We start from the raw sequence: 23,215 nt of genomic DNA, 5'->3' as shown, positions 1-23,215 counted from the left end.
CCTCCCAAGGTGCTGCTCGACCCCAGAACTCAGTACATCCCAACAAAAATTCAACCTGACTCCGGTAGGGTTCTCGGTGCTGGGCCCCAGCAGTGACCCAGACACAGGGCTAGGGCTGCTGAAAATGATCATCCCAAAGAAAAGGCAATGGGGGAAAGCAGGGGCCTCCCTCCCTCCCTTTCTTCTTTCTGTGGTACTGGAGACTAAACCCAGGGTCATTTTACCTCCAAGCTATGATCCCAGCCCTTTTTAAGTTGAACTGGGTCTCAGTAAATTGTTGAGGCTGGCCTCCAACTTGTAATCCTTTCCCAGCCTCCCAGGTGCTGGGATTATAGGCATGTGCCACTTTGACTGGCTGCTGGTGTATGTTTAAACAGAGCTCAGGGGAGTTCTTGTGCTGTGGCTGGCTGGAAAGGGAACCAGACTTGGGAGAACAAGGGTGCCCTGAGATAGGAGCACGCAGGAGTAAATGCTCCTTTATAGCATGGCTGTCCGCCTCCCGCCTGGGGCTGACCTGGTCACTGGCCTCTCTAGCCATCAGGCCTAGCACTGGGGCAATGACCAGCCTCCCTGGAAGGAGGCAGATGCCAATAAGCCACAGCCCTGAGTGTGTTTAAACCTGCAAGAGAGGTCGTAGGTTGGAGCATGGTGCAAGACTAGACTGAAGAGCCCGTGGGACAGAAGAAAGAGGGCCTGGGGACTGCCCAGGAGTTGAGGTTTGATCTTTTTTTTAAATTTTTTTGGACAAGAGGAAATCCCTAAGTTCTTAAGCAGAATAGAGCTGTGGCAGGGAGGTTGGGGCGGTGGATCACCACTGGGTACTTCTTGGGGTCCCACAGGTGTTGCAGAAACAGACCTCCGATCTCTCTCTCCTTCCCTCTCTCTGCCCCCTTCCCCTCTTCCTCCCTCTCCCTCTTGCTCTGCCATGCTGAGATTAAACCTAGGGCTTCACACATGCTAGGCAAGCACTCTATCACTGAGCTGCATCTCCAAAGCCCTTTCTAAATTTTTATTTCCAACCTTTTCTAAATTGTTTGTTTAAGCTGGCCTTGAATTTGTGATCCTCCTGCCTCAGCCTCCTGAGTACTTGGGATTACAGGCATGTGTTGCCACACCCGGCAGGAGATTACTTCTTTTATTAAGTATTTACATAAAGTAACAGGGACTTATCTCTTGGGGACTTATCTCTTGTTCGTGCCATTTCGTCTCCCCCTAATTCCCTGAAAATGACGCTTACACATTTGAAAAGCAGAAAATTTCCCAACAGTCTGAAGCAAAAGTCATTAACTCAGAATTTGCCCAACAAACAGGAACCAGGCACATCATTGACATCTAGTTCAGTACTTGGTTTTCTTTTTGAGGTCTCTTAAAGTCAGATATCTGGCTTCATAAAAACACCACAGATCTGGGATTTCCCTTCCAAAACACAAATCTCTGTGACATGGGAGACAAGCAGATCAGACCCGTGGTTTATTCCGTGTGGACCTGGGTAGGGGGCACACAGGGGGCTCCCCATCATTGTACACTCTCACCACCGTGTGCAGTGCTCCTCATTGAGACCTGCGCCCACAGGTGGGGACGGTGGTGGTCCCCGTTATCCCAGCTACTGAGGCAGGAGGAGTCCAACTTGGACGCCAGCCTCCACAATTCATCAAGACACTTTCAAAACAGAAAATTAAACAAGGGCTGGGGATGTGGTTTAGTCGTAGAGTACCTCTGTGTTCAGTACCACAATAAAAAATAATTTGAGAGTCAAGGCTGTTTTTGACCCAGTTCTAATTCATTTACTTATTCAGTAAACACCACGTGTCAGGTAATACTCTAAGACTTCAGAGTTGCAGCCTGGAGAGTGAGCCCCCAGGAAGTCTGGCTGGGCTGGCGGTGGCTCCCTCGCAGCCAGCTCAAGGCAGAGCCCACTGAGAATGGACACTTGCCTGTCTTGGGGCACCCCTGAATCAGTGAAGGCCCGTTAGGGCTCCCCACTGTCTCCCCTGGATCGGGTGGGGGTCGCCCCCTCCCACCCCAATCTTCTGCCCTTCCCAATAAGCAGTCTCCAGCTTCCAAGAGCAGCTATCTCTGCCCTCAGAAGTCCTTACAACATAGCGCGTGCCAGCCGGACATACCCAGGTTCTAATCCCGGGGAATTTTATTCTCCGGGCGGAGAGTGAGGAAGCCAAGATGTTGCAATCCACCCTATCCACTCTAGATGCGTCACCTGAGCGGGGAGGGCGGGGCTGAGGAGGGACACTGCACTGCACGGCGCCAGCCTTGACTCAGCCTGCCAGCTCCCACCTGCCGGGAGAGCCCAGCCCACAGGCCTGCCGGCCTCCTGCCCTGACTTCCCTTGATAACCAGAAACTGAAACAGGGTCGGGATGCCCGGCAGAGACAGAGATGAGTCACTGCCCAGGGCGACTCCGGTAGCTGAGAGGTGGGGCCAAGAGGCTGACAGGAACCCAGGGCGCAGAGACAGACAGACAGGTGAGCAGAGGCTGGCGGCGAGGGGAGAGGGTCTTCCAGTCCCCGGGCTGCCACTGGGCAGGACCGGTCCTGGGACGGTGGCCGAGGAAACTGGGTGGAGTGCAGGAGGCCAGCTTCTCCTGTTACCAGGTGGCAGTGGCAAAGATTGGCAGGGCTGAGGGTGCAGGCCAGCTGGGAGGTGGCCCGGGACACCTGGAGGCTGGTCTGCCTTCTTGTGACACTACCCACTCCGCCCCTCCAACAGGTCTGAGAGTCCCCAGGCAGCATGGCAGGCAGCCCAGAGGTGGTGGCCATGGACTGCGAGATGGTGGGGCTGGGCCCCTCCCGGGAGAGCGGCCTGGCTCGCTGCAGCCTGGTGAACCTCGGCGGCGCCGTGCTGTACGACAAGTTCATCCGGCCCGAGGGGGAGATCACGGATTACAGGACCCCGGTTAGCGGGATCACGCCCCAGCACATGGCGGGGGCCACGCCGTTTGCCCAGGCCAGGACAGAGGTGAGTAGAGGGCCAGGAGCCAGCCAGGCCAAGGGGGCTACAGACACCCCCAGCTTCCTCCCTGGGATCTGTGCCTCTGACCCCACCACAAAAGGTTCTCCACACCACCGCTGCAGAGAGAAACTGGGGTGGGGGTATATGAGGAGCTTCCCCACCCACAGAGAACCTTGCACTCCGATCTGGGAGCTGCGTTTGGGAACCTGGCCTGGCTTCCTGGTGTTGCAATGGGAAAACTGAGTCCCACCTGCTGCTCCTGCTCACGGTGATTTGGCTGCATCCCGTGCTGTTCTACAGCAGGCTGCCAGGGCTGAGCCCTAGGTGGAGGACAAAGCCTAAGGGCAGGGAGAGACCTTGCCCCAAGAGCCCAGTGTGAAGCCCCAGTGTGTGGTCCCAATATTTCCCACTGTGGCCCTTTAACTTGCAGTAATATCCTCTGCAGATGTAACTTTCTGTTTCTCTGAATTACTAAAGGGAAAGCAAAACTCAGCCTACAGATGTCCCCAGGGTTAGTCACTCCTGGAAAGGCTCCACGGGGCAGGTGAACTCGTCACTTTCTAGATGGCTCGGGGAAATACAAGAGCAAAGGACAGAGATTCACTCAGCCACACACATGTAGCATGTGCAGGGCTCCGGGTGCTAGAGACAAAATCACAAAAACAGACGCTATATGCTGAGCTCTCTCGGTGCACAAGACACTCGCACATACCATCTATAAGCCCACATGGTCCACGCCGACCGCCCTCAAGGTGGGTTCTCAGGAGTCCGCGATCTCAGAGCTAAGTTGGAGCCCGGTGTGGTGGCCCACACCTGTAATTCAGTACTTGGGAGGCTGAGACAGGAGAATCACAAGTTCAAAATAAAAAGGGCTGAGGTTTAGTTCAGAGGTAGAATGCCCCCGGGGTTCAATCTCCAACACCCTCCCCCCAACAAAAAAAAGCATCCATTTGTATTCCTGCTCCATTACTGACCAGCTAAGTGACCTTGGACACGTTATTCAGCCTGTCTGGACCCTGTTTTCCCGTGCATAAAAGGAAATGGGGGTAAAGATGGTAGCAACCTCATAGGATTATTATGAGAGCAGGTGGGTGCCAACCCCTCCCCACAACATTCTCCTGCACCCTCAGTCCCCACAGTTCCGCATCGGTGGACTCAACCAACCCACCTTCAAAATATTGGGAAGAGCCAAGCACGGCTGTGCGCGCTTGTAATTCCAGAACTTGGGAGGCTGAGAGGGGAGGATCGCGGGTTCATCGGCAGCCTCAGTTACTTAGTGAGGCACTCTGCAATTTAGAGAAGCCCTGTTTCTAAATAAATAAAATAAATAAAATAGGCTGGGGATGTAGATCAGAGGTAGAATATCCATCCCTAAGTTCCATCCCCGTACCATAACATGTATATATGTATATACATATATAAATATAATGTGTAAATATTAAATATATTGTATAACATACATATGTATTAATTATATATACAAATATATGCATATTACATCTATATTTCCAATATATATAATAAATATGAAAGAAAATTGTGTCCATACTGAACATGTCCAGACGCTTTTTTATTGTCAGTATCCCCTAAGCAAGATAGTGTGATAACCACTGACATCCGTTTACATTGTGTTAAGGTTTTTTTTTTTTTGTTTTGTTTTGTTTTAAGGGAGATACTGGGGATTGAACTCCGGGGCATTCTACCTCTGAGCTATACCCCTGGCCCTATTTTATTTTTCATTTGGAAACAGGGTCTCACTAAACTACCCACAGCCTCACTAAGTTGCCAAGGCTGGTTTTGAATCTGTGATCCTCCTGTTTCAGCTTCCCAAGTACTCGGATTACAGCTGTGGGCCATCCATGCTAGACAGGATTAGAAAGTAGAACATGTGAGCAGAAGACCACAGGAGAATCACCAGGAAGGGAGGACAATATGAAGAAGAGGTGGGCTCTGTCAGGTGACCTGGGGCCAGGGACCTGTGATCGCCATTAGCAGCTGGGCAAATGGTTTGTCCCCATCCATCCTCCTCGTCCCCAGCCCCCTTCTCTATCACAGTGACAAAAAGGCAGAAGAACCCAGCGCAGGGCAGAGAAAGGCCCCTCATGTTCCCCAGCCTGGACATCAAGGCCGCACTGGGCACTCGGGAGCTGGCCTGGGCATCAGGACGCCTTGGTCATTATCTGGACTTGGTGCAGGACACCACTGTGTGCATGTGTCTGGTGCTAGGGACGGAGCCCAGGGCCTCGCCCCTGCCGGGCAAGAGCTACGCCTCTGCGCCACTCCTCCAGAGCCTGGCGCCTCAGCTCCTCCGCTGAGGGCTATGCACGCCCGAGGCCCCTGACACAGAGCAGGCACCGTGTGGCCACGAAGAACCAGTCAGGTCTCTGGAACCTCTCCTGGCCTCACAGTCCCGCTGCTGTCACTCCCAGGTCTGTGTGACCTGGGGCAAGTTACAGGACCCTCTAAGCTGCCACCCTCACCCCACCTGCTGGGGAGCGCTGGGGAGGACGGAACAAGCACTCCGTCTTTGACTCGGCTGGACCTGAGTCCAGCCCCAGCTCTGCCACCAGCAGTTGTGTGTCCCCTGGCTTGTTGCACACCAGCTCTGTGCTCACCTCCGCTCCATAGGTAGGGTGCAATAGTGCAGATGAGTCTAGCACCACAGAAGCACTTTGCAGACCTGCCTCCTTGACTTTCTACCATGTTGCCGGGAGGAAACTGACTAGTATCGTCGCCCCATCTTCCGGATGAAGATGCTGTGCTGCGAGGCAGGGTTTCAATCCTGACTCTAGTGCTTACCTCTTGCGTGAGTCTGGGGTCGGCCAGTCTTGGTTTCCTGTGCACATTTTTTAGATTTTTCTCACCTGCTGGTTTCTTCCTCCCATGCGGGCTGTGAGTAGGTTTAGCCCAGGGCAGCCAGAAGGGCTCCAGGGTGTCTCTGAGCCCCTCCAATCTACCCAGGGGTGCTGGCACCATGGGGTACTGAGGTTATGAGCGGCCCCCTACCCTTGTCTCACTTTAGTATTTTATTGTAATGCGATCATGTTACATTTATTTATTTGTTCATTTTGTGGTACTGGAGATTGAAGCCAGGGGCATTCTGCCTCTGAGCTACACCCCCAGCCCTTTCTTAATTTTTTTTTTTTTTAATTTTTGAAACAGGGTCTTGCTAGGTTGCTGAGAATCTCACTAGGTTCCTGAGGCTGTCCTCAAACACAATCCTCCCATTTCAGCCTCCCATGTACTGGGATTCCAGGTGGCTACATTACTTTTATAATGTAAGGAAATTGTCCCTTATCTTCTGACCTCTTTGGGTCTGGCCATCATTAGAGCTGTGGTTCTTAATGAGGGGGGAGTATTTGTCCCCTAGGAGACATTCAGCCTTGTCTGGAGACAATTCTGGGAGGCATGGAGGCTGCTAAGGCCAGGGAGGCTGCCAAACAGCCCCTCCCTGGCCACAAACACAGTGAAGAGGCGTCTGACCCCAAGTATCTGGGGCTCCAAGGCAGAGAATCTTTATCTATGGGGAGCCGCATAAGCCAGGGACAGAGGTCCAGCGAGGAGCTGGGACCTGCCTGTGGTCGCACAAGAGGCTGTGACCTAAGACAGGGCTTGGATCCAGGGCTCTCTCGCGCTGGCCGGTGCTTTTCTTCTTTTAGTCTACTGGTAATCTTTAGTAGGCCACAACTAACTTTTGTGAGATCATACTCTTTCTGTCAACCTGCCATGGTGAGCCTCGAAGGCTCAGGAGCGAGGTTCACAGAGAGAGGCCACAGTGGCTCAGGAGGGAGGCTGACAGAGAGAGAGGCCACAGGGTCTTGTGAACGAGGAGCGATTTGGGCGTCACCGTGGCTTTTGTGAGGGTCAGGTGTCCTTCTGGGCCTCTGCCACCCGGCAGGTCTCTCTGGGGCTTACCAGATGGGGAGGAAGGCTTCATTGTCCAGGTTAACCCCAGGGCCAGTGGAAGAAACTGGGAGCAGAGGAACCCGGTGGGTTAGCAGGGACAAGAGGAAATGGAGGGCCGGGGCCACCTCTGAAGAGGATGTTCAGGGGCTCGGCCCTTAGCCAGGGTCCCATACTTCAGGGGCAGAAGGCTCCGAGCTGCCCATGGGCTCCAGGCTACAGATCTCCTGCCTTGTCTTTGGGAAGACCCCAGAACAGCTGCCCTCCACCCGCGGTTTTGGTCTTAGTTCTGGAATGGGGCTGAGTCTTTGGGATTTTCCCAATCAGGCACATCTTGGAAATGTTTGGGAATCCAGTGGGACCGCAGAGAAAGCGCGCGCAGGTGAACAGCACTGTGTGTGCCTCAGGTCACAGCCCGCGGTTGGTCAGACGCGATGCCAAGCCCCGCCTCTTGGGGCCTATGTTTCTGAGTCCAGAAATCTTCCTGGTGTGCTGTCTCCAGGAGCTCAGTGAGCTTGATGACAGGGTCAGGTGGATCCAGACGCCATCTCGCCCTTAACTCGCTGGCTGCGGAACCGGGCAAGGCCCTCGACCTCGCCCACGCTTGCTTTCTTCCTCTATAAAATGGAACAAAAAGCCGGGCGCGGTGGCAGAGACAGGAGGAGCCTGGTTTGAGGACAGCCTCAGCAGCTTAGTGAGGCTCTCGGTAACTTCATGAGACCCTGTTTCCAAATAAAATAGAAAATAGGTCTGGGAGTATAACCCGGAGGTAGAAAGCCCCTGGGTTCCATTCCCAGTAACACACACACACACACACACACACACACACACACACACACACCAAACAACAAACAAAAAAACTAAAGAGCATCTTGTTAGGAGCCTCCTGGAGGCCAGCAAAGCCCTGGTTCAGTGCAGGCTGATAAGAGCAGCACAATGCCCTCCCTCACCTGCTTCAGCTCTTTCCAGGAATTTGAGTCTCCCCTCCTCCCCCATGCTTGGCAGAGGCAAAACCTGGCTTGTCTGCTCTGACAAGTTCTGAGGCCAGCAGGTCACACAGCCCTGAGGCCTGGCCTGCTGGAGTCAACTCCAGCTCCTCCTTGGGCTCCAGCAGGCCACCCCAGCCCTCCCCAGCCCAGCCGCAGAAGGCAGTGGAGCGAGTCGGGCGCTTGTAATCCCAGTACTTGGGAGGCTGAGACAGGAGGATCGCAGGTTCAAGGACAGCCTCAGCAAGTAGTGAGACTCTCATCAATCTTGGTATCCCTCCACTAACTAGATTGCTTTCTTTCCCTTCTGGACTAATCCTTCTTATTTTATTAGTCTCATGATGAGTCTCTAATGCACCCCCTCTACCACCCCAGGACTCTGGAATTCAGGAAGTGATTAATTTTCCAGGAATCCACATCATGATGACTTGGTCCTCTTATGTCTGGGACCAGCTGTGGCTGTCGCTGGGACGGCGGATGGTTTCCTTCAGAGTTCTGTGTGAACTGGGCCTGAGCCAAGCTCCTGGGCAGAAAAGCAGGCTGCATTGTTCAGAAACATAAAGGATGTTAGCCAGAGAAGGCACATGACCACAGCTGCCCACCCCAGCCTCCTCGGCACCCCCCATTTCCTGCTCACACAGGATTCCCCCAAGACTGCTGCTCTGAGGTTGTGTGCCCCCACTGTTATCTTTTGAGAGCCTCAGTGTTACCCCGCCAATCAGCAACATGGCAAGCAGAGTCTGGCCCTGCCTCAGACTTCCTGAATCTCCATCCATATAGTCAGCCCTGTGTGCTCACAGGTTTCACGTGTCCGAATTCAACCAACCATGGATGGAAAATATTTGAAATGCAAACCAGGCATGATGTCACATGCCTGCCATTCCAGAACTTGGGAGACTGAGGCAGGAGGATCGCAGTTGCCAGCCTCAGCCACTTGGCAAGACTCCCGGCAACTTAGCAAGACCCTGTTTTAAAATAAAATAAGGTTGAGGGTATAGCTCAGAGGTAGAATGCCCCTGGGTTTAATTCCCAATGAATTCACAGGAGCTGGCCCGGACAGGAGGGGCAGGGAATTAGATTCCATCCTTCTGAGAGATGTGTCAAGGAATTTGCAAGCTGTCTGAAAGTCACCATAGGAGTTCTGGGCAAATCACTTTTCTGTCCTTCTGGGGTTTTTTGTTTGTTTGTTTGTTTGTTTGTTTGTTTGTTTTTTTCCATTTGTAAATCCCTTTAAACACAGTACCCCTCTCTCCCTGAATTCATTGATGGCTGAACAAAGCCATCAACTTAATAGCTTAAAACAACATAGATTTATCATCTTACAGTTTTGCAGATCCAAGATTACAAGTCTTCCTGGGTTAAAATTAAAGCGTCTGCAGGGCTAGGTTCCTTCTGAGGCTCTGGGGAGAGGCCGCTTGCCTGTCCTCCTGAAACGGGGGTTTCTTGCGAGAAAACCCCGGCGAGTTCTTGTCTACGGAGAGCGAAGAATGACACCCGCAGACCTCAGGAAGGGGAGTAAAAGGTTTATTGGAAGCAGCAGGGAAGGGGGCAAGGGTGGCTGAACACCCCCAAAGGGGCTGGAACTCTGGGTCCAGCAGCTGCCTTCAGTACAATACTTGAGAGTAGCCCAAGCCGAATTGCCTTCAGGTGCAGGAGTCCACGCGATCTGCCAGAAAAGAGGTACAGGTCACCCCTAGGGGCCTGGTCAGCCATGATGTCCAGCAGAGGCCTTCAGGTCACTACTCGAGAGTCGCCTGAGCAACTCTGCCTTCTCTCAGTGCCAACACGACCTGCGAGAGAGAGAACAGCTCCCCAAAAGGGGAGGGGGTCCCGAGCGGGAAGTCCCCCCTTTTGCCATCTGACTGGCCTATGCCTGACCGCTTGCAAGTCCGTTTGTGGTTAGGGCGACTTTGAGATTTCAAGGAGAATTTGCATAGGACATTTGCAAGTTCTTTGAAGGGTCTCCTTTCAGGAATGCCAGACTTGCTCGGTGGGTTTGTTGATTAGGAAACTCAGGATGGCCTTGTGAAGCTCTGGCCTTCTTATCTCCTGAGCCTTTGGAATTTCAGGCATTTGTTTCAGGCATTTGTCGCCCCTCAGGAAACTCAGGAAATTTTTTCTACCAAGGCCTTTTCCCTCTCTGCCTATTTCCTTTCTATCTCCTCACTCCCAGCTCCTGGGGGCTTCTGAGCACCTTGGTCCTGCCCCTCCTCCATCTTCAAAGCCAGCAAGGGCAAGCAAGCTCCACAACAAAAAAAGAACTTCTTTTTCTTGTACTAGGTATAACCCTGTTTTATTTTATTTTATTTTATTTTATTTTATTTTATTTTTTCAGCACTGGAGATTGAACCCTGGGCCATTCCAACTCTGAGCTACACCCCCAGCCCTATTTTTCATTCTTTATTCTGAAACAGGGTCTCACTAAGAGCCTCGCTAAGCAGCTGAGTCTGGCTTCGAATCTGTGATCCTCCTGTCTCAACCTCCCAAATACTAGGGGGCACCATGCCCGGTTTCAGCCTCCTCTTCATAGATGATATGCGTAAAGCTTGCCTAAGGTCACATAGCAAGTGGAGGTGTAGCCACTGCCCACCAGCCTCGGACTGCACCAACCTCCCATCCCCGCAGAGGACCTGGGCGGCTGTGTGCAGGGCATGTATTTTCCTGGGCAGATTCTGCAGCTCCTGAGGGGCAAGCTGGTGGTGGGTCACGACCTGAAACACGACTTCAAGGCTCTGAAGGAGGACATGAGCGCCTACGCCATCTACGACACGTCCACAGACATGCTGCTGTGGCGGGCGGCCAGACTGGGCAACTGCAGGCGGGTATCCCTGCGGGTGCTGAGCGAGCGTCTCCTGCACAAATCCATCCAGGTGAGGCTCCTCCTCCTGTACCTGTGCCCCCAGTGAGGCTCCTCCATCACTCCTCGCTGGCAGGGAAGCGTTGGGGGCCTCTGGGAGCCCTGGTGGTGGGCACTGGCATGGTGATGCTGCCCTATGAATTCCTTATGTAAACCTCCATGCACCTATCCCATAGCCACCTCCATAGTTATCAGTCTAGGCCTGGTTCTGGGGGCCTGGAGCCCGACCCAGGGCCCCCTCCCAGGCTCGACCCTTGTCCTTGGGTTCACTACGTCTGGTGTTCCAGGGACTCAGCACTCACCCCACCTGCCAGCTCCCATCTGCAATGATGCCCTTAGATAGCACGCCTGCCATCCCAGTGACTCAGGCTGCTAAGGCAGGAGGATTGCAAGTTCAAGGACAGCCTCCACAACTTAGTGAGGCTCCGTCTCAAATTGAAAAAGAAAAAGGGCTGGGGATGAAGCTCAGTGGGAGAGGATCCCTGGTTCAATACCCAGTACAACAACAACAACAACAACAGCCGGGCGTGGTGCACGCTTGTCATCCCAGCATTCAAGAGGCTGAGACAGGAGGAACGCGGTTCGCGGACAGCCTCAGCTACTTAGTGAAGTCTTCTACAATTCAGTGAGACCCTGTTTCAAGATAAAGAATAAAAGAATAGGGCTGGCGATGTAGTTGGGAGGTAGAATGCTCCTGGGTTCCATCCCCAGTACTGCAAAAAGCACCCCCCTGCTGGATGATCCTGGTACTGCAGATCATGTTCAGGACTAACCCAGAGGACAAAGGCCTAAAGTGGGGGAGCAGCCACAATGAGGGGGTGGTGCTACCTCTCAGGGGAAGCCAACAGCAGCCCTGTGGCTTCTGCCCCACGCTGTGGGCCTGAGGGCCTAGAACAGCTGCGGATGGCAGGCACCTTCAAGGCCACAGCCGGATCCTCAGGGTGCTGGCTTTAGTGCCTGGCGGCTCCGGGCCTAATGCCTGTGGCCCCACGGGCAAAGCCAGGCTAGTTTCAGCCATCTGATCAATGCCTTCCAAACCCAGGGAGTCAGGGGAGGCTCGCCCACCTGGGAACTGAGAATCGGGTGTGAGCAGCGCTGGGCCTCTGTCCCCACTCTGCCCTGTTTTCGCAGAACAACTGTCAGGGACACAGCTCCGTGGAAGACGCCCGGGCAGCGATGGAGCTCTACCAGTTCTCCCAGCGCCTCCGAGACCGCCGAGTGCCAGCCCACGTGGCTAAGCGGTACTGAAGCTGCTTGCAGCCCCTCCCCAGGTCCTGAAGCTTTCATTTCTCCAAGACAGCAGCTCCCTTCTTTGGAAAAAAAAAAAAATGCATCTTTAGTAGTAAAATGGCTATATTTTTTCTACTCTATCAGTGGATTCTCTTCCTGTCTTTTCCTTTCTTCTCTCTGAGCTGGGCTAACATGGCCAGGGCCCATGCTGTGTGTCGTGGAGCGTGAATGAGGATGTGCCCTGGAGGTGAGCAGGTGGCAGTTTCCTTCATATTTCGAATCCTGGGTAAGTCAGGTAGGGTGGCCCCTGCTTATAATCCCAATACTTGAGAGGCTGAGACAGGAGGAGCGTAGGTTCAAGGCCAGCCTCAGCAACTTAGTGAGACCTTGTTTCAAAGTAAAAAATAAAATAGGGTTGGGGGTGTAGCTCAGAGGTAGAAGGCCCCTGGGTTTGATGCTCAGTGACTTAATAAATAAATAAAATCCTAGATATCCAAAACGATGCTTGGGGATCTAAGTGACGTAGTTTAATGGCTCCCTCTGCCTCTCTGCCCCCTTATGTCAAGAGGGACGGCATTGATTCCTGCGGTGGCACCCTGCTCCGGGTCCTCCCGTCGCACCTTGAGATTGGTGCCACAGCACTTGTGAGCTCTGCAGCCAAGGTCCCAGCAGCATGACAGGTGCCACCCTTCCTCTTAAATGAGGAAGCCAAGCAAGTGTTTGACAGGGCCGGGAGAGCTAGCTCAGGATCCCGTCTTTACCATTCAGTAGCTGTGTGACTCGTGACAAGTGGCTTAAACCAGTTCGTGCCTCAGTTTCCCCATCTGTAAAACAGGAAGTTATACGGAGCGATTAGGCTCTTAGGAGATGTTGTTCCCAGCACAATACCTGTCCCAGCTTCAGCACCCGCCAAGTGTTAGTAACTTGTTATGCCCTGGCCCACCTGCTGTCCTCTGTTGGAGAGCCCAGCCACGAGGGAAAGGGCTGACTGCAGCCTGGAGAGAGGATCTGGACCAATCAGAATCAACTGCAAAGTAGTTATTTATTTATTTACTTGCTTACTTATTATGATGCCGGGGATTGAGATACCTCCCAGATACACCCCAGTCCAAAATTTTAATACTTTGTTTTGAAACAGGGTCTCAATAGTTGCAGAGGGCCCCACTAAGTAGCTGAAGCTGTCTGCAAACTTGCAATCCTCCTGTCTCAGCCTCCCAAGCACTGGGATTACAAGCGTGCGCCACCATGCCCGGCTTTATTTATTTAGTTTGTGTATGTGGTACTGAGAAAGAATCCAGAGGCATTCTACCTCTGAGCTACGCCCCCAGCCCTATTTTTTATTCTTTATTTTGAAACAAGGTCTCACTAAGTTGTGGAGGGCCTCAAGTAGCTGAGGTTGACCGAGAACCTACAATCCTCTTGTCTCAGCCTCCCAAGTACTGGAATTACAAGCGTGCACCACCACTCCGGCTCAAAGTAGTTATTTTAATCTGAGCTTGGGTCCCACTTCAGATCCACTAAACCAGGATCACCGGGCTGGGACCTGACATCTTATGGTTTTAACCTTCACACATGCTGATCCCGATTCTAGACCATTTGAGACCCGAGGTGCTTTCAGACAACACCGGGATGGACACCCAGCTCAGGCCCTGCACCAGCATCCCTGGGATGGGTCTGGGACGTGACTTTCTCCCAGTTTCCCAGAAGATGCTGATGCTGCTGGCTCTGGGCGACATTAGGTGATAATATTGCGCATCCTCAGTGCAGAGCTGGCCCGAGGGCGAGCGTCACGGGGGTGGATTTGACCCGACTTGGTCGCCTATCCAACCTCTCCTCTCTTGGCCGCTTGCTCAAGCAGAGAGGCTCGCTGCCTGCAGGATGGGTCTCAGATAGCCATACCAGCAATGAGGGACTCACATCCAGACCTGCCCCACCCCAGCCCGAGTTCTTTCCTCTCGGGATGCGATGCAATGGTGGCGCCTGCCATCTGCGCTGACTTCTGGGGGTCTGGAGGCTCCTCGCCACCACGGGGAGGCGTTGCTTTCTCTCCAGCCGGGAGTTGCAGGGTCAGAACAGCCTTTCTTTGGGTCTTCAGAGCTACGTGGTGTCTCAGCCGGCTCTGGCTGCAACTGGCCAGCAGGTGGTGCTCTTGGACCGTTTGTCGGCCCTGCAGTCTTGAGCCAGAACCAGTCTGAAGGCTCTGTGGTATGAGGTGCCCAGTGGCTTTGAAAATTTCCCTGGCGGCTGCTGGAGGACCCTCCCTCAGCTGCAGACGATGACGCTCAGAGAGGGCCAGACGTGCCCCAGGTCACACAGCCTTGCAGCCTGTCCTGGGAGATAACCCTAAGTCCTTTGGTCCCCACCCAGCCCAAAGTTCTTCCAGAGACTTCAGGCTTCCTTGGAAAGAGGGGTGACTGGCCTTCCCCAAGGCAGGCCATTCCCAAGGGAAGTCTCTAGCTGGACCTTTTGCTTTGGAGTGTGCTGCTTGGATGCCCCGAGGGGAGGCAGCCACCCCCACGTCCCAGGCGTATCGGAGGTGAGAGTCAGGACTCCAGAGGAAAGTGGGTGGCCCCGGCCTCTGTGCCACCATGTCACTGCTTAGCAACAGCCCCTTACAGCCCACAGGAATGCCGCACTAGCCTCATTTGTGCGTAAGGAAACCCATCCCAGCCCCTAAACCTAGCTCTGAGGTCCAGCCGACCTGCTCGTGTGGCCAGGCAGCGCCTCACAAAGCAGACCAGGTGATGACCCAGGGGCCAGTGTGGGGGCTTCCTGGCCACCTCCGCCTCTGCTTCCTCATCTGTAAAATGGGAGTGTTAGCTCCACTCTCAGAGCTATCACGAGAGCAAGTGGGTTGCAGGAAGAGGACCCCTTTGCAGTCTGCCACAGCCTAGTCAGCGGCTGTGCGGAAAGGCTGGCCCTGGCACACTTCCAGCCCAAGACCTGAGCACCATCCGCCTCCCAGCTGACACCGCCTCCTGCCACCTCTCGGCCCAAGCACGTCCAACAGCAACGACGAAGTCAGCCTCCTGAGAGCACTCCTTGGAGGGGTGCGCCCCGCTTTATGCATGGCAGGGTCCCCCGGAAGTCCAATCCAGATAAATCCAATTCTACTTTGACCGGGTTGCCTGCCACACACCGTCAAGTGGGTTCCTGTCCCTCTCCTCTGCACCGAGTCCTTCATTTCCAATTGAAAGTCCCTCATTTCTTGAGTGGGGTTTTTTGGGGGGGTGGGGGGAGGACAGGTGTACTGGAGATTGAATCCAGGGGCACTCTACCTCTGAGTGACACCCCTCCCAAACCTATTTTATTTTTATTTTTTAGAAACAGGGTCTCACTAAGTTGCAGAGGGCCTTGGTAAGTTGTTGAGGCTGGCCATGAACCTGCAATCCTACTGTCTCAGCCTCCCAAGTACTAGGATTACCGGCGCGCACCACCATGCCCCCGTTCTTCAGAGTTTTTTGTGTAGTCCTTCCTCCCCGAACCAGCAGACCCACCACCCTGCCCTGGCCCTGGCTCCTTGGGCCTATCCGGCCCCACTCCGCCCAACCTAACTCCTAGTGGATCCTTAACCAATGGGGAAAAGGGAAGAGAAGAAAAATGAATGAATGAACCCAGCGGAGCAGGAAAAGAGCAGCTCCTTCATTCAGCCCAGGGGGCTCCAGGAGGCATCCGGAGCATTGTGGGAGTGGCTGGAAATGACAGACTAAAGATGACGGCTAGCAGAGTCACCTCTGACTCAGGCCAGGGGAAGGGACAGGAGAGGGAGAGGCTGCCTGCCAGCTCAGACTCAGGTCTCCCTCCTCCCCTCCTCCAGCCCAGCCAGGCTGGAGAAAAGAGCTGCCATTCAGAGGGAAGGTCCTCAGTGGTCCCGCTTCCCGCTGGGCACATCCCCCGTTGCTCCATGGGGGGGGGGGGCTCCAAGGCCGTCCTTCCCGACGGCCCAGCCCAGGAGTGGGAACCCGCTGCTGGCTGCTGGGCTGCTGGGTGGGGGCACCCGCCGGCTCCCTGGCCAAGGGCCTCATCACTCACGGAACAATTTCTCCTCTATATGGAAAGAGCATATGCTTTTCCTACTGCGGAATGAGAGGGTTTGAGCAGCTCTGCCCAGACACAGAGGAAAAGGCGAGCGCCAGCCAGGCCGGGCTCTGGCTCCAAACCTGTGTGTTTCGTGGCAGAACCCGCAGCCTCTGCCTCTGGCACTGGGAGGCCCAGGGACGCCTGGTTTTAGGACAGTGAGCTGGTCTCTCTCTATGGGCTGGATGTCCTGGAGACCTTATGATCTTGTGGGGGGTGGACTCAGTGCTGACAGGTAGTCCTGGCTCCGTCCCTGGCCACTGAGACCTGCTGTGGGGATTGGAGCGGCCCTGCTTGGCTGACCCCAATATGAGACCCTCTATCTGGCCGGAGAGCCAAGACCCTAAGAGGGAGCTAACAGGGCCTGGCCGCAGAGCAGATTTTAAATAAACATTCTAAACCAGGTGTGGAGTGCACACCTGTAATCCTAGTACATGGGAGGCTGAGACAGGAGGATCGCAGGTTCAAGACCAGCCTCAGCAACTTGCCGAGAACCTGGGAGAGTGGCCCGCAGCTAGGATGTCCCTGGGTTTAATCCCCGGTACCAAAAAATAAACATTCTTCCTACTGGGATAGTATTTTTCTTCTAAAGGACGTTAAAAGCTGGATTTCTTTGGCAAAGGCTGGCACTCTTCTGAAAAGAGGAAACCTTGGGAGCCTGAACCGTGTGCGGTGGAGGGAAAGGAATGGGCTGCAGTCGTCTGGCTGGGATGCTTCCTGGATGGTGAGCCAGTAGGGAGCAGGGAACCCAGGGAGCCTCTGAGCTGCAGAGTGCTGGCCCAGGAGATGCCCACCAGAGGGCGCGCTAGAGCAAAGTTGGGCAGGACTTGCTCTGGGCGGGAGACTGGCCTCTTGCCAGGGCCGGGTGGCAGCTGGGGACCTCCTGCCACAGACCAGTTGTTTGTGGGTCCGGCAGGATGGCAGCACCCGTCCAATCTACCCCTCAACTGTAACTAGAAGACACACCCAGACTCAGGAAACAGTATTTTCATGTGATTGGAGACCCAGCACGGAGAAAATCTGCAAGTTCTCTGTTCTCGTGAAAAACTTAAAACTTACCCACCCTCCCTTCTCTTCACCTACAAGTCCAAAGGTTGGGTCATGTGCCAAAAAGGGTCTGAATTTCTGATCGGAGTCCACCCATACAAAGCTGTATGACCTCAGGCAAATGGGGCCACCTCTCTGAGTTCCCCTCGGGCAAGCCGAGTGTCTGGCAGCCTCTCTAGCTTGAAGGGCCCCCCAGAATGGGGACATCGGTCGGCAGAGGGCGGCCATGGGATGGGATGACCTCATACAGTGCCAGGCTCTAGGCAGTGCTCAAAAGATGACGGCCAACAGCGGCTGGCCAACCATTCTCTCCTTAAGCCTTCCCAAATGTGAATATATATATTCATGGTGGGTACTAAAGCTGGAACCCAGAGGCATTCTACCTCTGAGCTACACCTCCAGCTCTATTTTTTTATTCTTTATTTTGAAACAGGGTCTCACTGAGTTGCAAAGCACCTCACTTAGTAGCTGAGGCTGGCTGGGAACCGTGATCCTCCCGTCTCAGCCTTCCCAAATGCTGGGATTACAAGCATGGGCCACCATGCCTGAGCTATTTTATTTTATTTTATTTTTTGAAACAAGGTTTCCCTGAGTTGCTAAGGCTGGCCTTGAACCTGAAATCCTCCTGTCTCAGCCTCCCTAGTGCTAGAATTACAGAATGCCTAGATTTTTTTTTTTTTTTGTACCGGAGATTGAACCCAGAGGCACCCTTCTTCCAAGTAACACCCCTAGCCCTTTCTATTTTTTATTTTAAACAGAGTCTTGCTAAGTTGCTGAGGCTGGCCTCAACCTTGTCATCCTCCTGTCTCAGCCTCCCAAGTACTGGGATTACAGTTGTGCGCCACCACGGTTGGCTCACGCCCAGCTCTTAACCATTATTCATGGGCACCTCTGTCTGCTATGCACAAGGTGTGCCGCTGCATCCGCTTCAAGCAAAACAAAAGGAAACTTGGCTCTGGCACCCTCTCCGGCATCATCCTGTCTTCTTCTGCCCTTTTTACACCAACCCTCCTGACACGGTCTACACCCACGGCCTCCATTTCTTTGCCTTGTTCACTCTGCACCGTAAGCCTGCCTCTCCATGGCAACTGCTCACCATCCCCAGGAGCTCCGTGGGAGCAAGGCCAAGACCTGCACCTCAGCCCTCGTCCTGCTTCACCACACCCCAGGATGCAGCTGAGCCGGCAGCTTCTCTGGAGCGATGCTCCTCCTCCGGCTCTGTCCCCATCCCCATCCTCTGGCTCTGCAGCTCCTTGGGACTGGGCATCTGGCCCCTCTGCTCCGAGCACCTCTCTCCAGTCAACTGCATTCAGATTCTTCTGCTCAGTCAGTGAATATTTATTGTATACCTACTATGTACCAGGTACCGTTCTAGATACTAGAGGGTGGACAGCAAAACCTACAAAATGTTTTTGCCCTCGAGGGCTGGGAGCGTTGCTCGGTGGTAGAGCGCTTGCTTAGTAGAAAGTCTCAGTTTAATCTCCAGCACCACTGAAAAAAATTTTTTCTTTCACAGAGGTAGGTAGTATGCAAATAACTATACCCTGCTGCTGTGTCCATTGGTGGTAGAGGCTCTGATGAGAATATCCAGGTAAAAAGGTGGCACCCTTGGGTCTGTGGATAGGATGGGCCTGGGAGGAGATACTGGAATCCTCGTCCCCCTCCACTGACCCTTCACAGAGAGAGGATGGGAATCCACCTGCCTCTCTCCATGTCGCCTGATCTCTCTGCTCTGGATTCCTGCCAAAATAGTTTAGTGGACGTCTCCTATTTCCATTAGTGCCTATCTTTTCCTTTTCTTTTTTCTCTTTTCTTTTTTTTTAATACTGGAGTTGAAAGCCGGGCATGGTGGCGCACGCTTGTAATCCCAGCATTCGGGAGGCTGAGACCGGAGGATCGCGGTTCGCAGACAGCCTCAGCTACTTAGTGAGGCCCTTCGCAACTCAGTGAGGCCCTCAGGCTGCAGGAGGGTGTAGCTTGGAAGTAGAATGGCCCTGGGTTCCATCCCCAGACCCACACAAAATAAATTAATTAATTAATATAATACTGAGTTACACCTCCAGCCCTATTTTACTTTTTTATTTTGAAGCAGGGTCTCACTAAGTTGCAGAGGGCTTTGCTAAGTAGCTGAGGCTGGCCTTGAATCTGTGATCGTCCTGTCTCAGCCTCCTAAGTACTGTGATGATGGGTGTGCACTGTGGCGCCCGGCTGCCTTTTTATTTTGAAATGGGATCTGGCTAAGTTGCTGAGGCTGATCTTGAACCCACGATCCCCCTATCTCAGCCTTCCAAGTACTGGGATTAGAAGTGTGCTCTGCAGTGTCCAACTTCCAAGACATTTTGAGCCATTTTGGACCATTTGCACGGTTTGATAATGAGTTGGCATAGTCCACTATTTGCCATAACTGATTTCACCCACTGTCATCATGATTCACGTTTTAGGCATTCAACAGATATTTTCTGCTGGGAGCCTTGGGTCAGTATCTGGGTGTCCAGTTGGGTCGAAGTCAGGAGACCGCAGTGCCACCCTGCTTTTCGTCCACTTTCCTGTGACCCTGCGCACTTCTCTGGCCTCTGCCTGATCTCTCAGTCCCCCTGCTGCCAGCCTCTGCCTCAGGAGAAGCCCAGGCATGCTATTTCCCTCTCTGCAGTGTGCTGGCTCTGTCGTCAGGATGTTGCTGAACTCTACCAGGCCTCCGTGACCCTCGGGATGGGATCCAGAGGACGCTTCCGCTTCCGGAGCTAACCGGCACTCCCGCAGCGTTTATGGATGCTGCCCGCGCCCCACCCCGCTCCCAGCTCCCTCCCCTCCCCTCCCCTTCTTATTCATTACGTTCCATCCATACAGTGTACGACCCAGGCCTCTCCTGATTCCTCAGGCTGCAAGCCCAAGATACATGCATTCAACAATCGCGGATTAAACTCCTGCCGCAGGGCGGGCCCTCTTCCCAGTGCTGGGAATACACGGATGCTCCCACCCTCCATCTGGAGGGTCTGTCTTCCAGTGTTTATCTTTGGAAACTCCTGTGTTACTTAAAATGTGCAGATGTTCACCTTCCATCCCACAGCGGGATCATAATAATATACTTCTAACACATCGGGGCTTGTTTCAATATAAAAGCGGTCTCTTCGTGCTAAGAGCAGGGAGACGCGGGCCGGGGGTCTCCTCCCCACGAGCCTGTGGGCATGGACGACTGTGCTCTCGCAGGCCCTGTCTGAGAGCATTTTGGGTGACACCGAGTTTGGGGCAGAGAGAAGAGAGATCCTGTGGGAGAGGAGTGGGGGAGGAAGGAGGAGGGACCCTTCAGAGAGGGCCTAGAGCGGGGGACTCTGGAAGTCTCTCCTTCTACCTGTCCCTTCCTCCCCCTCCCTCCCTCCTTCCCTTCCTTCCTTCTTCTTTCTTTCTTCATTTCCTCCTCCTCCTCCTCCTCCTCCTCCTCCTCCTCCTCCTCCTCCTCCTCTTTCTCCTTTTTTAGTTCTGGGAATTGAACCCAGGGGCATTCAACCTCTGAGCTACACCCCCAGTCCTATTTATTTATTTATTTATTTATTTATTTATTTATTTATTTATTTATTTATATTTTTGCTGTACTGGGGATGGAACCCAGGGGCATCCTACCTCCGGGCTACACCCCCAGCCCTATTTTCATTTCTCATTCTTTATTTTGAAACAGGGTCTCACTGAGTTGCAAAGGGCCTCACTAAGTACCCGAGGCTGGCCATGAACCACGATCCTCCTATCTCAGCCTCCCAAACACTGGGATTATAGCCAGGCGCAGTAGCTCACGCTTGTAATCCCAGCATTCGGGAGGCTGAGACCAGAGGATCGCAGTTCGTGGACAGCCTCAGCTACTTGGTGAGGCCCTCTGCAACTCAGTGAGACCCGGTTTCAAAATAAAGAATAAAAAACAGGGCAGGGGGTGTAGCTCGGAGGTCCAATGCCCCCTGGGTTCCACCCCCAGACCTGCAAAAACACAACAAAACAAATACTGGGATTACAAGCGTGCACCACCACGCCCGGCTCTTATTTTTTATTTTGAAATAGAGTCTTACTAGGTTGTGAGGGTCTCTCAGTTGCTGAGATTGGCCCCACCTCATGATCCTCCCGTTTCAGTGTCCCAAGCACTGGGATCACAGGTGTGCACCACTGCGCCGGCTCACACGCTCTTAGTTTGAGGGGCTCGTGTAAAGAGTGGCCCTGGACTGGCAGCGACACCGCTATTGGGTTGTAGTATCCCTGGGCTGGAGGCCACTGGCTCCTGGCCCAGCGCGGCCTTGGCCACCGCCGTGGCCATCAAGAGGCCGGATGGACAACAGAAGCAGCCTCCCTTGGCAGACGTCTAAGTGGGAGGCTGCCTCCGGCTCTGCCCACCCTGCTGGGTGGTTTTGAAGAACCTCATGGCCTAACGCTCTCCTTACCAGGCTGAAGGGATTTATAAAAAACAGATACTGTCAGGACAGGGGGCCAGGGGGGTCTGGCTCCCCACCCTGAGGGGAGGGGGTGGACTGAGCATCCGCCCTTCTCCTGATCAGGTCAGAAGTAGACCCAGAAAAGACCAACTTGGGGACACTCGCCAGCCCCGCCTGGTAACTGACAAGGCCCTGGGATTACAGCTCACACGCTGGCTCAGCTAAAAATGGGCCTAGGGATTGGCTGATGTTGGCAGCTGTGGGCATAGCACCCGCAGGGTGCCGTGTGGTGCTCCTATGCTCTGCTCCTCCAGTGGCCCTGTGAACTAGGCACCCACTGTCCCCATTTTCAGCCACAGAGAGGATACTAAGTGGTTCAAGATCACACAGCTGCCAAGGGGCGGCCTGACTGGGATATGAACCAGGGCAGCTGGGTTCGGGGTTGCGGTTTAATGCCTGGCATTGACCTCGAACTTTCTATTCCAGGGGCAGACAATCGTCAACACACACACACACACACACACACACACACACACACACACACACAATGTGTGTGTGTGTGTGTGTGTGTGGTACTGGGGGTGGAACCCAGGGGCTTTTCTACCTCTGGGTTACACTCCCAGACCTATTTCATACTTTATTTGGAAACAGGGTCTCACTAGGTTGCTGAAAGCCTCACTCAGTAGCTGAGGCTGGCTTCGAACCTGTGCAATCCTCTTGTCTCCACCTCCCAAGCGAGGGGATTACAAGCGTGCGCCACCGCTCCCAGCCGTCAATATATTTTTTTAAAGCACCAATTCTCTAACAAGGTGATTTGTTATCCCGATGTTACTTTCTTCAGGGAGATCATTATTGTAATCCCCGCTTTGTGGATGATGGAGCCCAGCGTCATCAGGTAACCTGTTCCAGGTCCTAGTTACAGAGCCTGGATTTGAATACACATCTGCCTTGCTTCAAGGCCAGGCATGTAATAGAACTTCAATGAACACCCAGCCCCTTCCCTCTTCCCTAGACCGGGAGCCCTTCCCTGGACTCCGATGTGTCTGCTCTGGAGCCAGGGCAGCGCTCTGGGGTCACTGCTCTACCCCATCTCAGCCTGACCACTGCCTTTTGGTGAGCCAGCCAGAAAGCACCAGAGTGTGGCGCCCTTTAGACGGGCCCGGGGAGCCTCTCCCAGCCCACCGCCTCCCGCAGGCACCTCCAGACAGGAGCCAGGGCCAGACAACGGCTGCTTGGATAGGCAGCCTGTGGCCGCCCCCAGGGCGGGCAGCCAGGTGCCCGCGGCCGCGGGAGAGAAGGGCCCCTCTTCTCTCGGCTCAAAGGTGGATTGAGGAGGGCTGGCTCCGCGATTTTTCCAAGAAGTTCGTCGGGAGCCAAAGAATGGGAACATCTGTGCCCTGGGTTCTGTCCTGGATCCGGCTCAGGCCGCAGTCTGGGGCTGGCGTCAGCTGGAGCCGGCTCTGCCTGGAGAAGGCTCTGTCCTGTGGGCCGTGGGCGTTGCGGCGCTCCTGGACCAGCCATCGGGGGCAGGCTCCAGCTCCGCCCTGGCAGAGGGAGCCAGCAGCAGCCCAGCAGGGAGAGAGGGGGTGAGGCTGGGCACGGGCCTCTCCACGTGTGTGCGTGTTCGTGTGCGTGTGTGTGCGCATGTGTGTGTGTGCGCACGCGCCCGCACACTAGTGTATGGGATGGGGAGGCTCCAGCAAGAGCGCAGGAACGCTCCTCCTCTGGTCCCAGACTCT

At 54.1% G+C, this 23,215-nt stretch overlaps 1 protein-coding gene across 1 annotated transcript; it reads left to right on the top strand.

The window, feature by feature from the left end:
• Positions 1-2,745: 2,745 nt before the first annotated feature.
• ISG20 (interferon stimulated exonuclease gene 20) lies at positions 2,746-22,807 on the top strand (the record flags this gene model as incomplete). Its single annotated transcript, XM_080691695.1, has 6 exons — positions 2,746-2,973; positions 10,526-10,726; positions 11,845-11,954; positions 21,299-21,404; positions 22,489-22,589; positions 22,654-22,807. 6 exons carry the CDS (start codon positions 2,746-2,748, stop codon positions 22,805-22,807), a joined length of 900 nt encoding a protein of 299 aa, XP_080547821.1.
• Between the last annotated feature and the right edge of the window lie 408 nt (positions 22,808-23,215).

Source organism: Muscardinus avellanarius (assembly GCF_963383645.1).
Source record: "Muscardinus avellanarius genome assembly, chromosome: 3".
Taxonomy (NCBI): domain Eukaryota; kingdom Metazoa; phylum Chordata; class Mammalia; order Rodentia; family Gliridae; genus Muscardinus; species Muscardinus avellanarius.
Note: the sequence above shows the minus strand (reverse complement) of the source record. Positions and strands in the feature narration are given on the sequence as shown.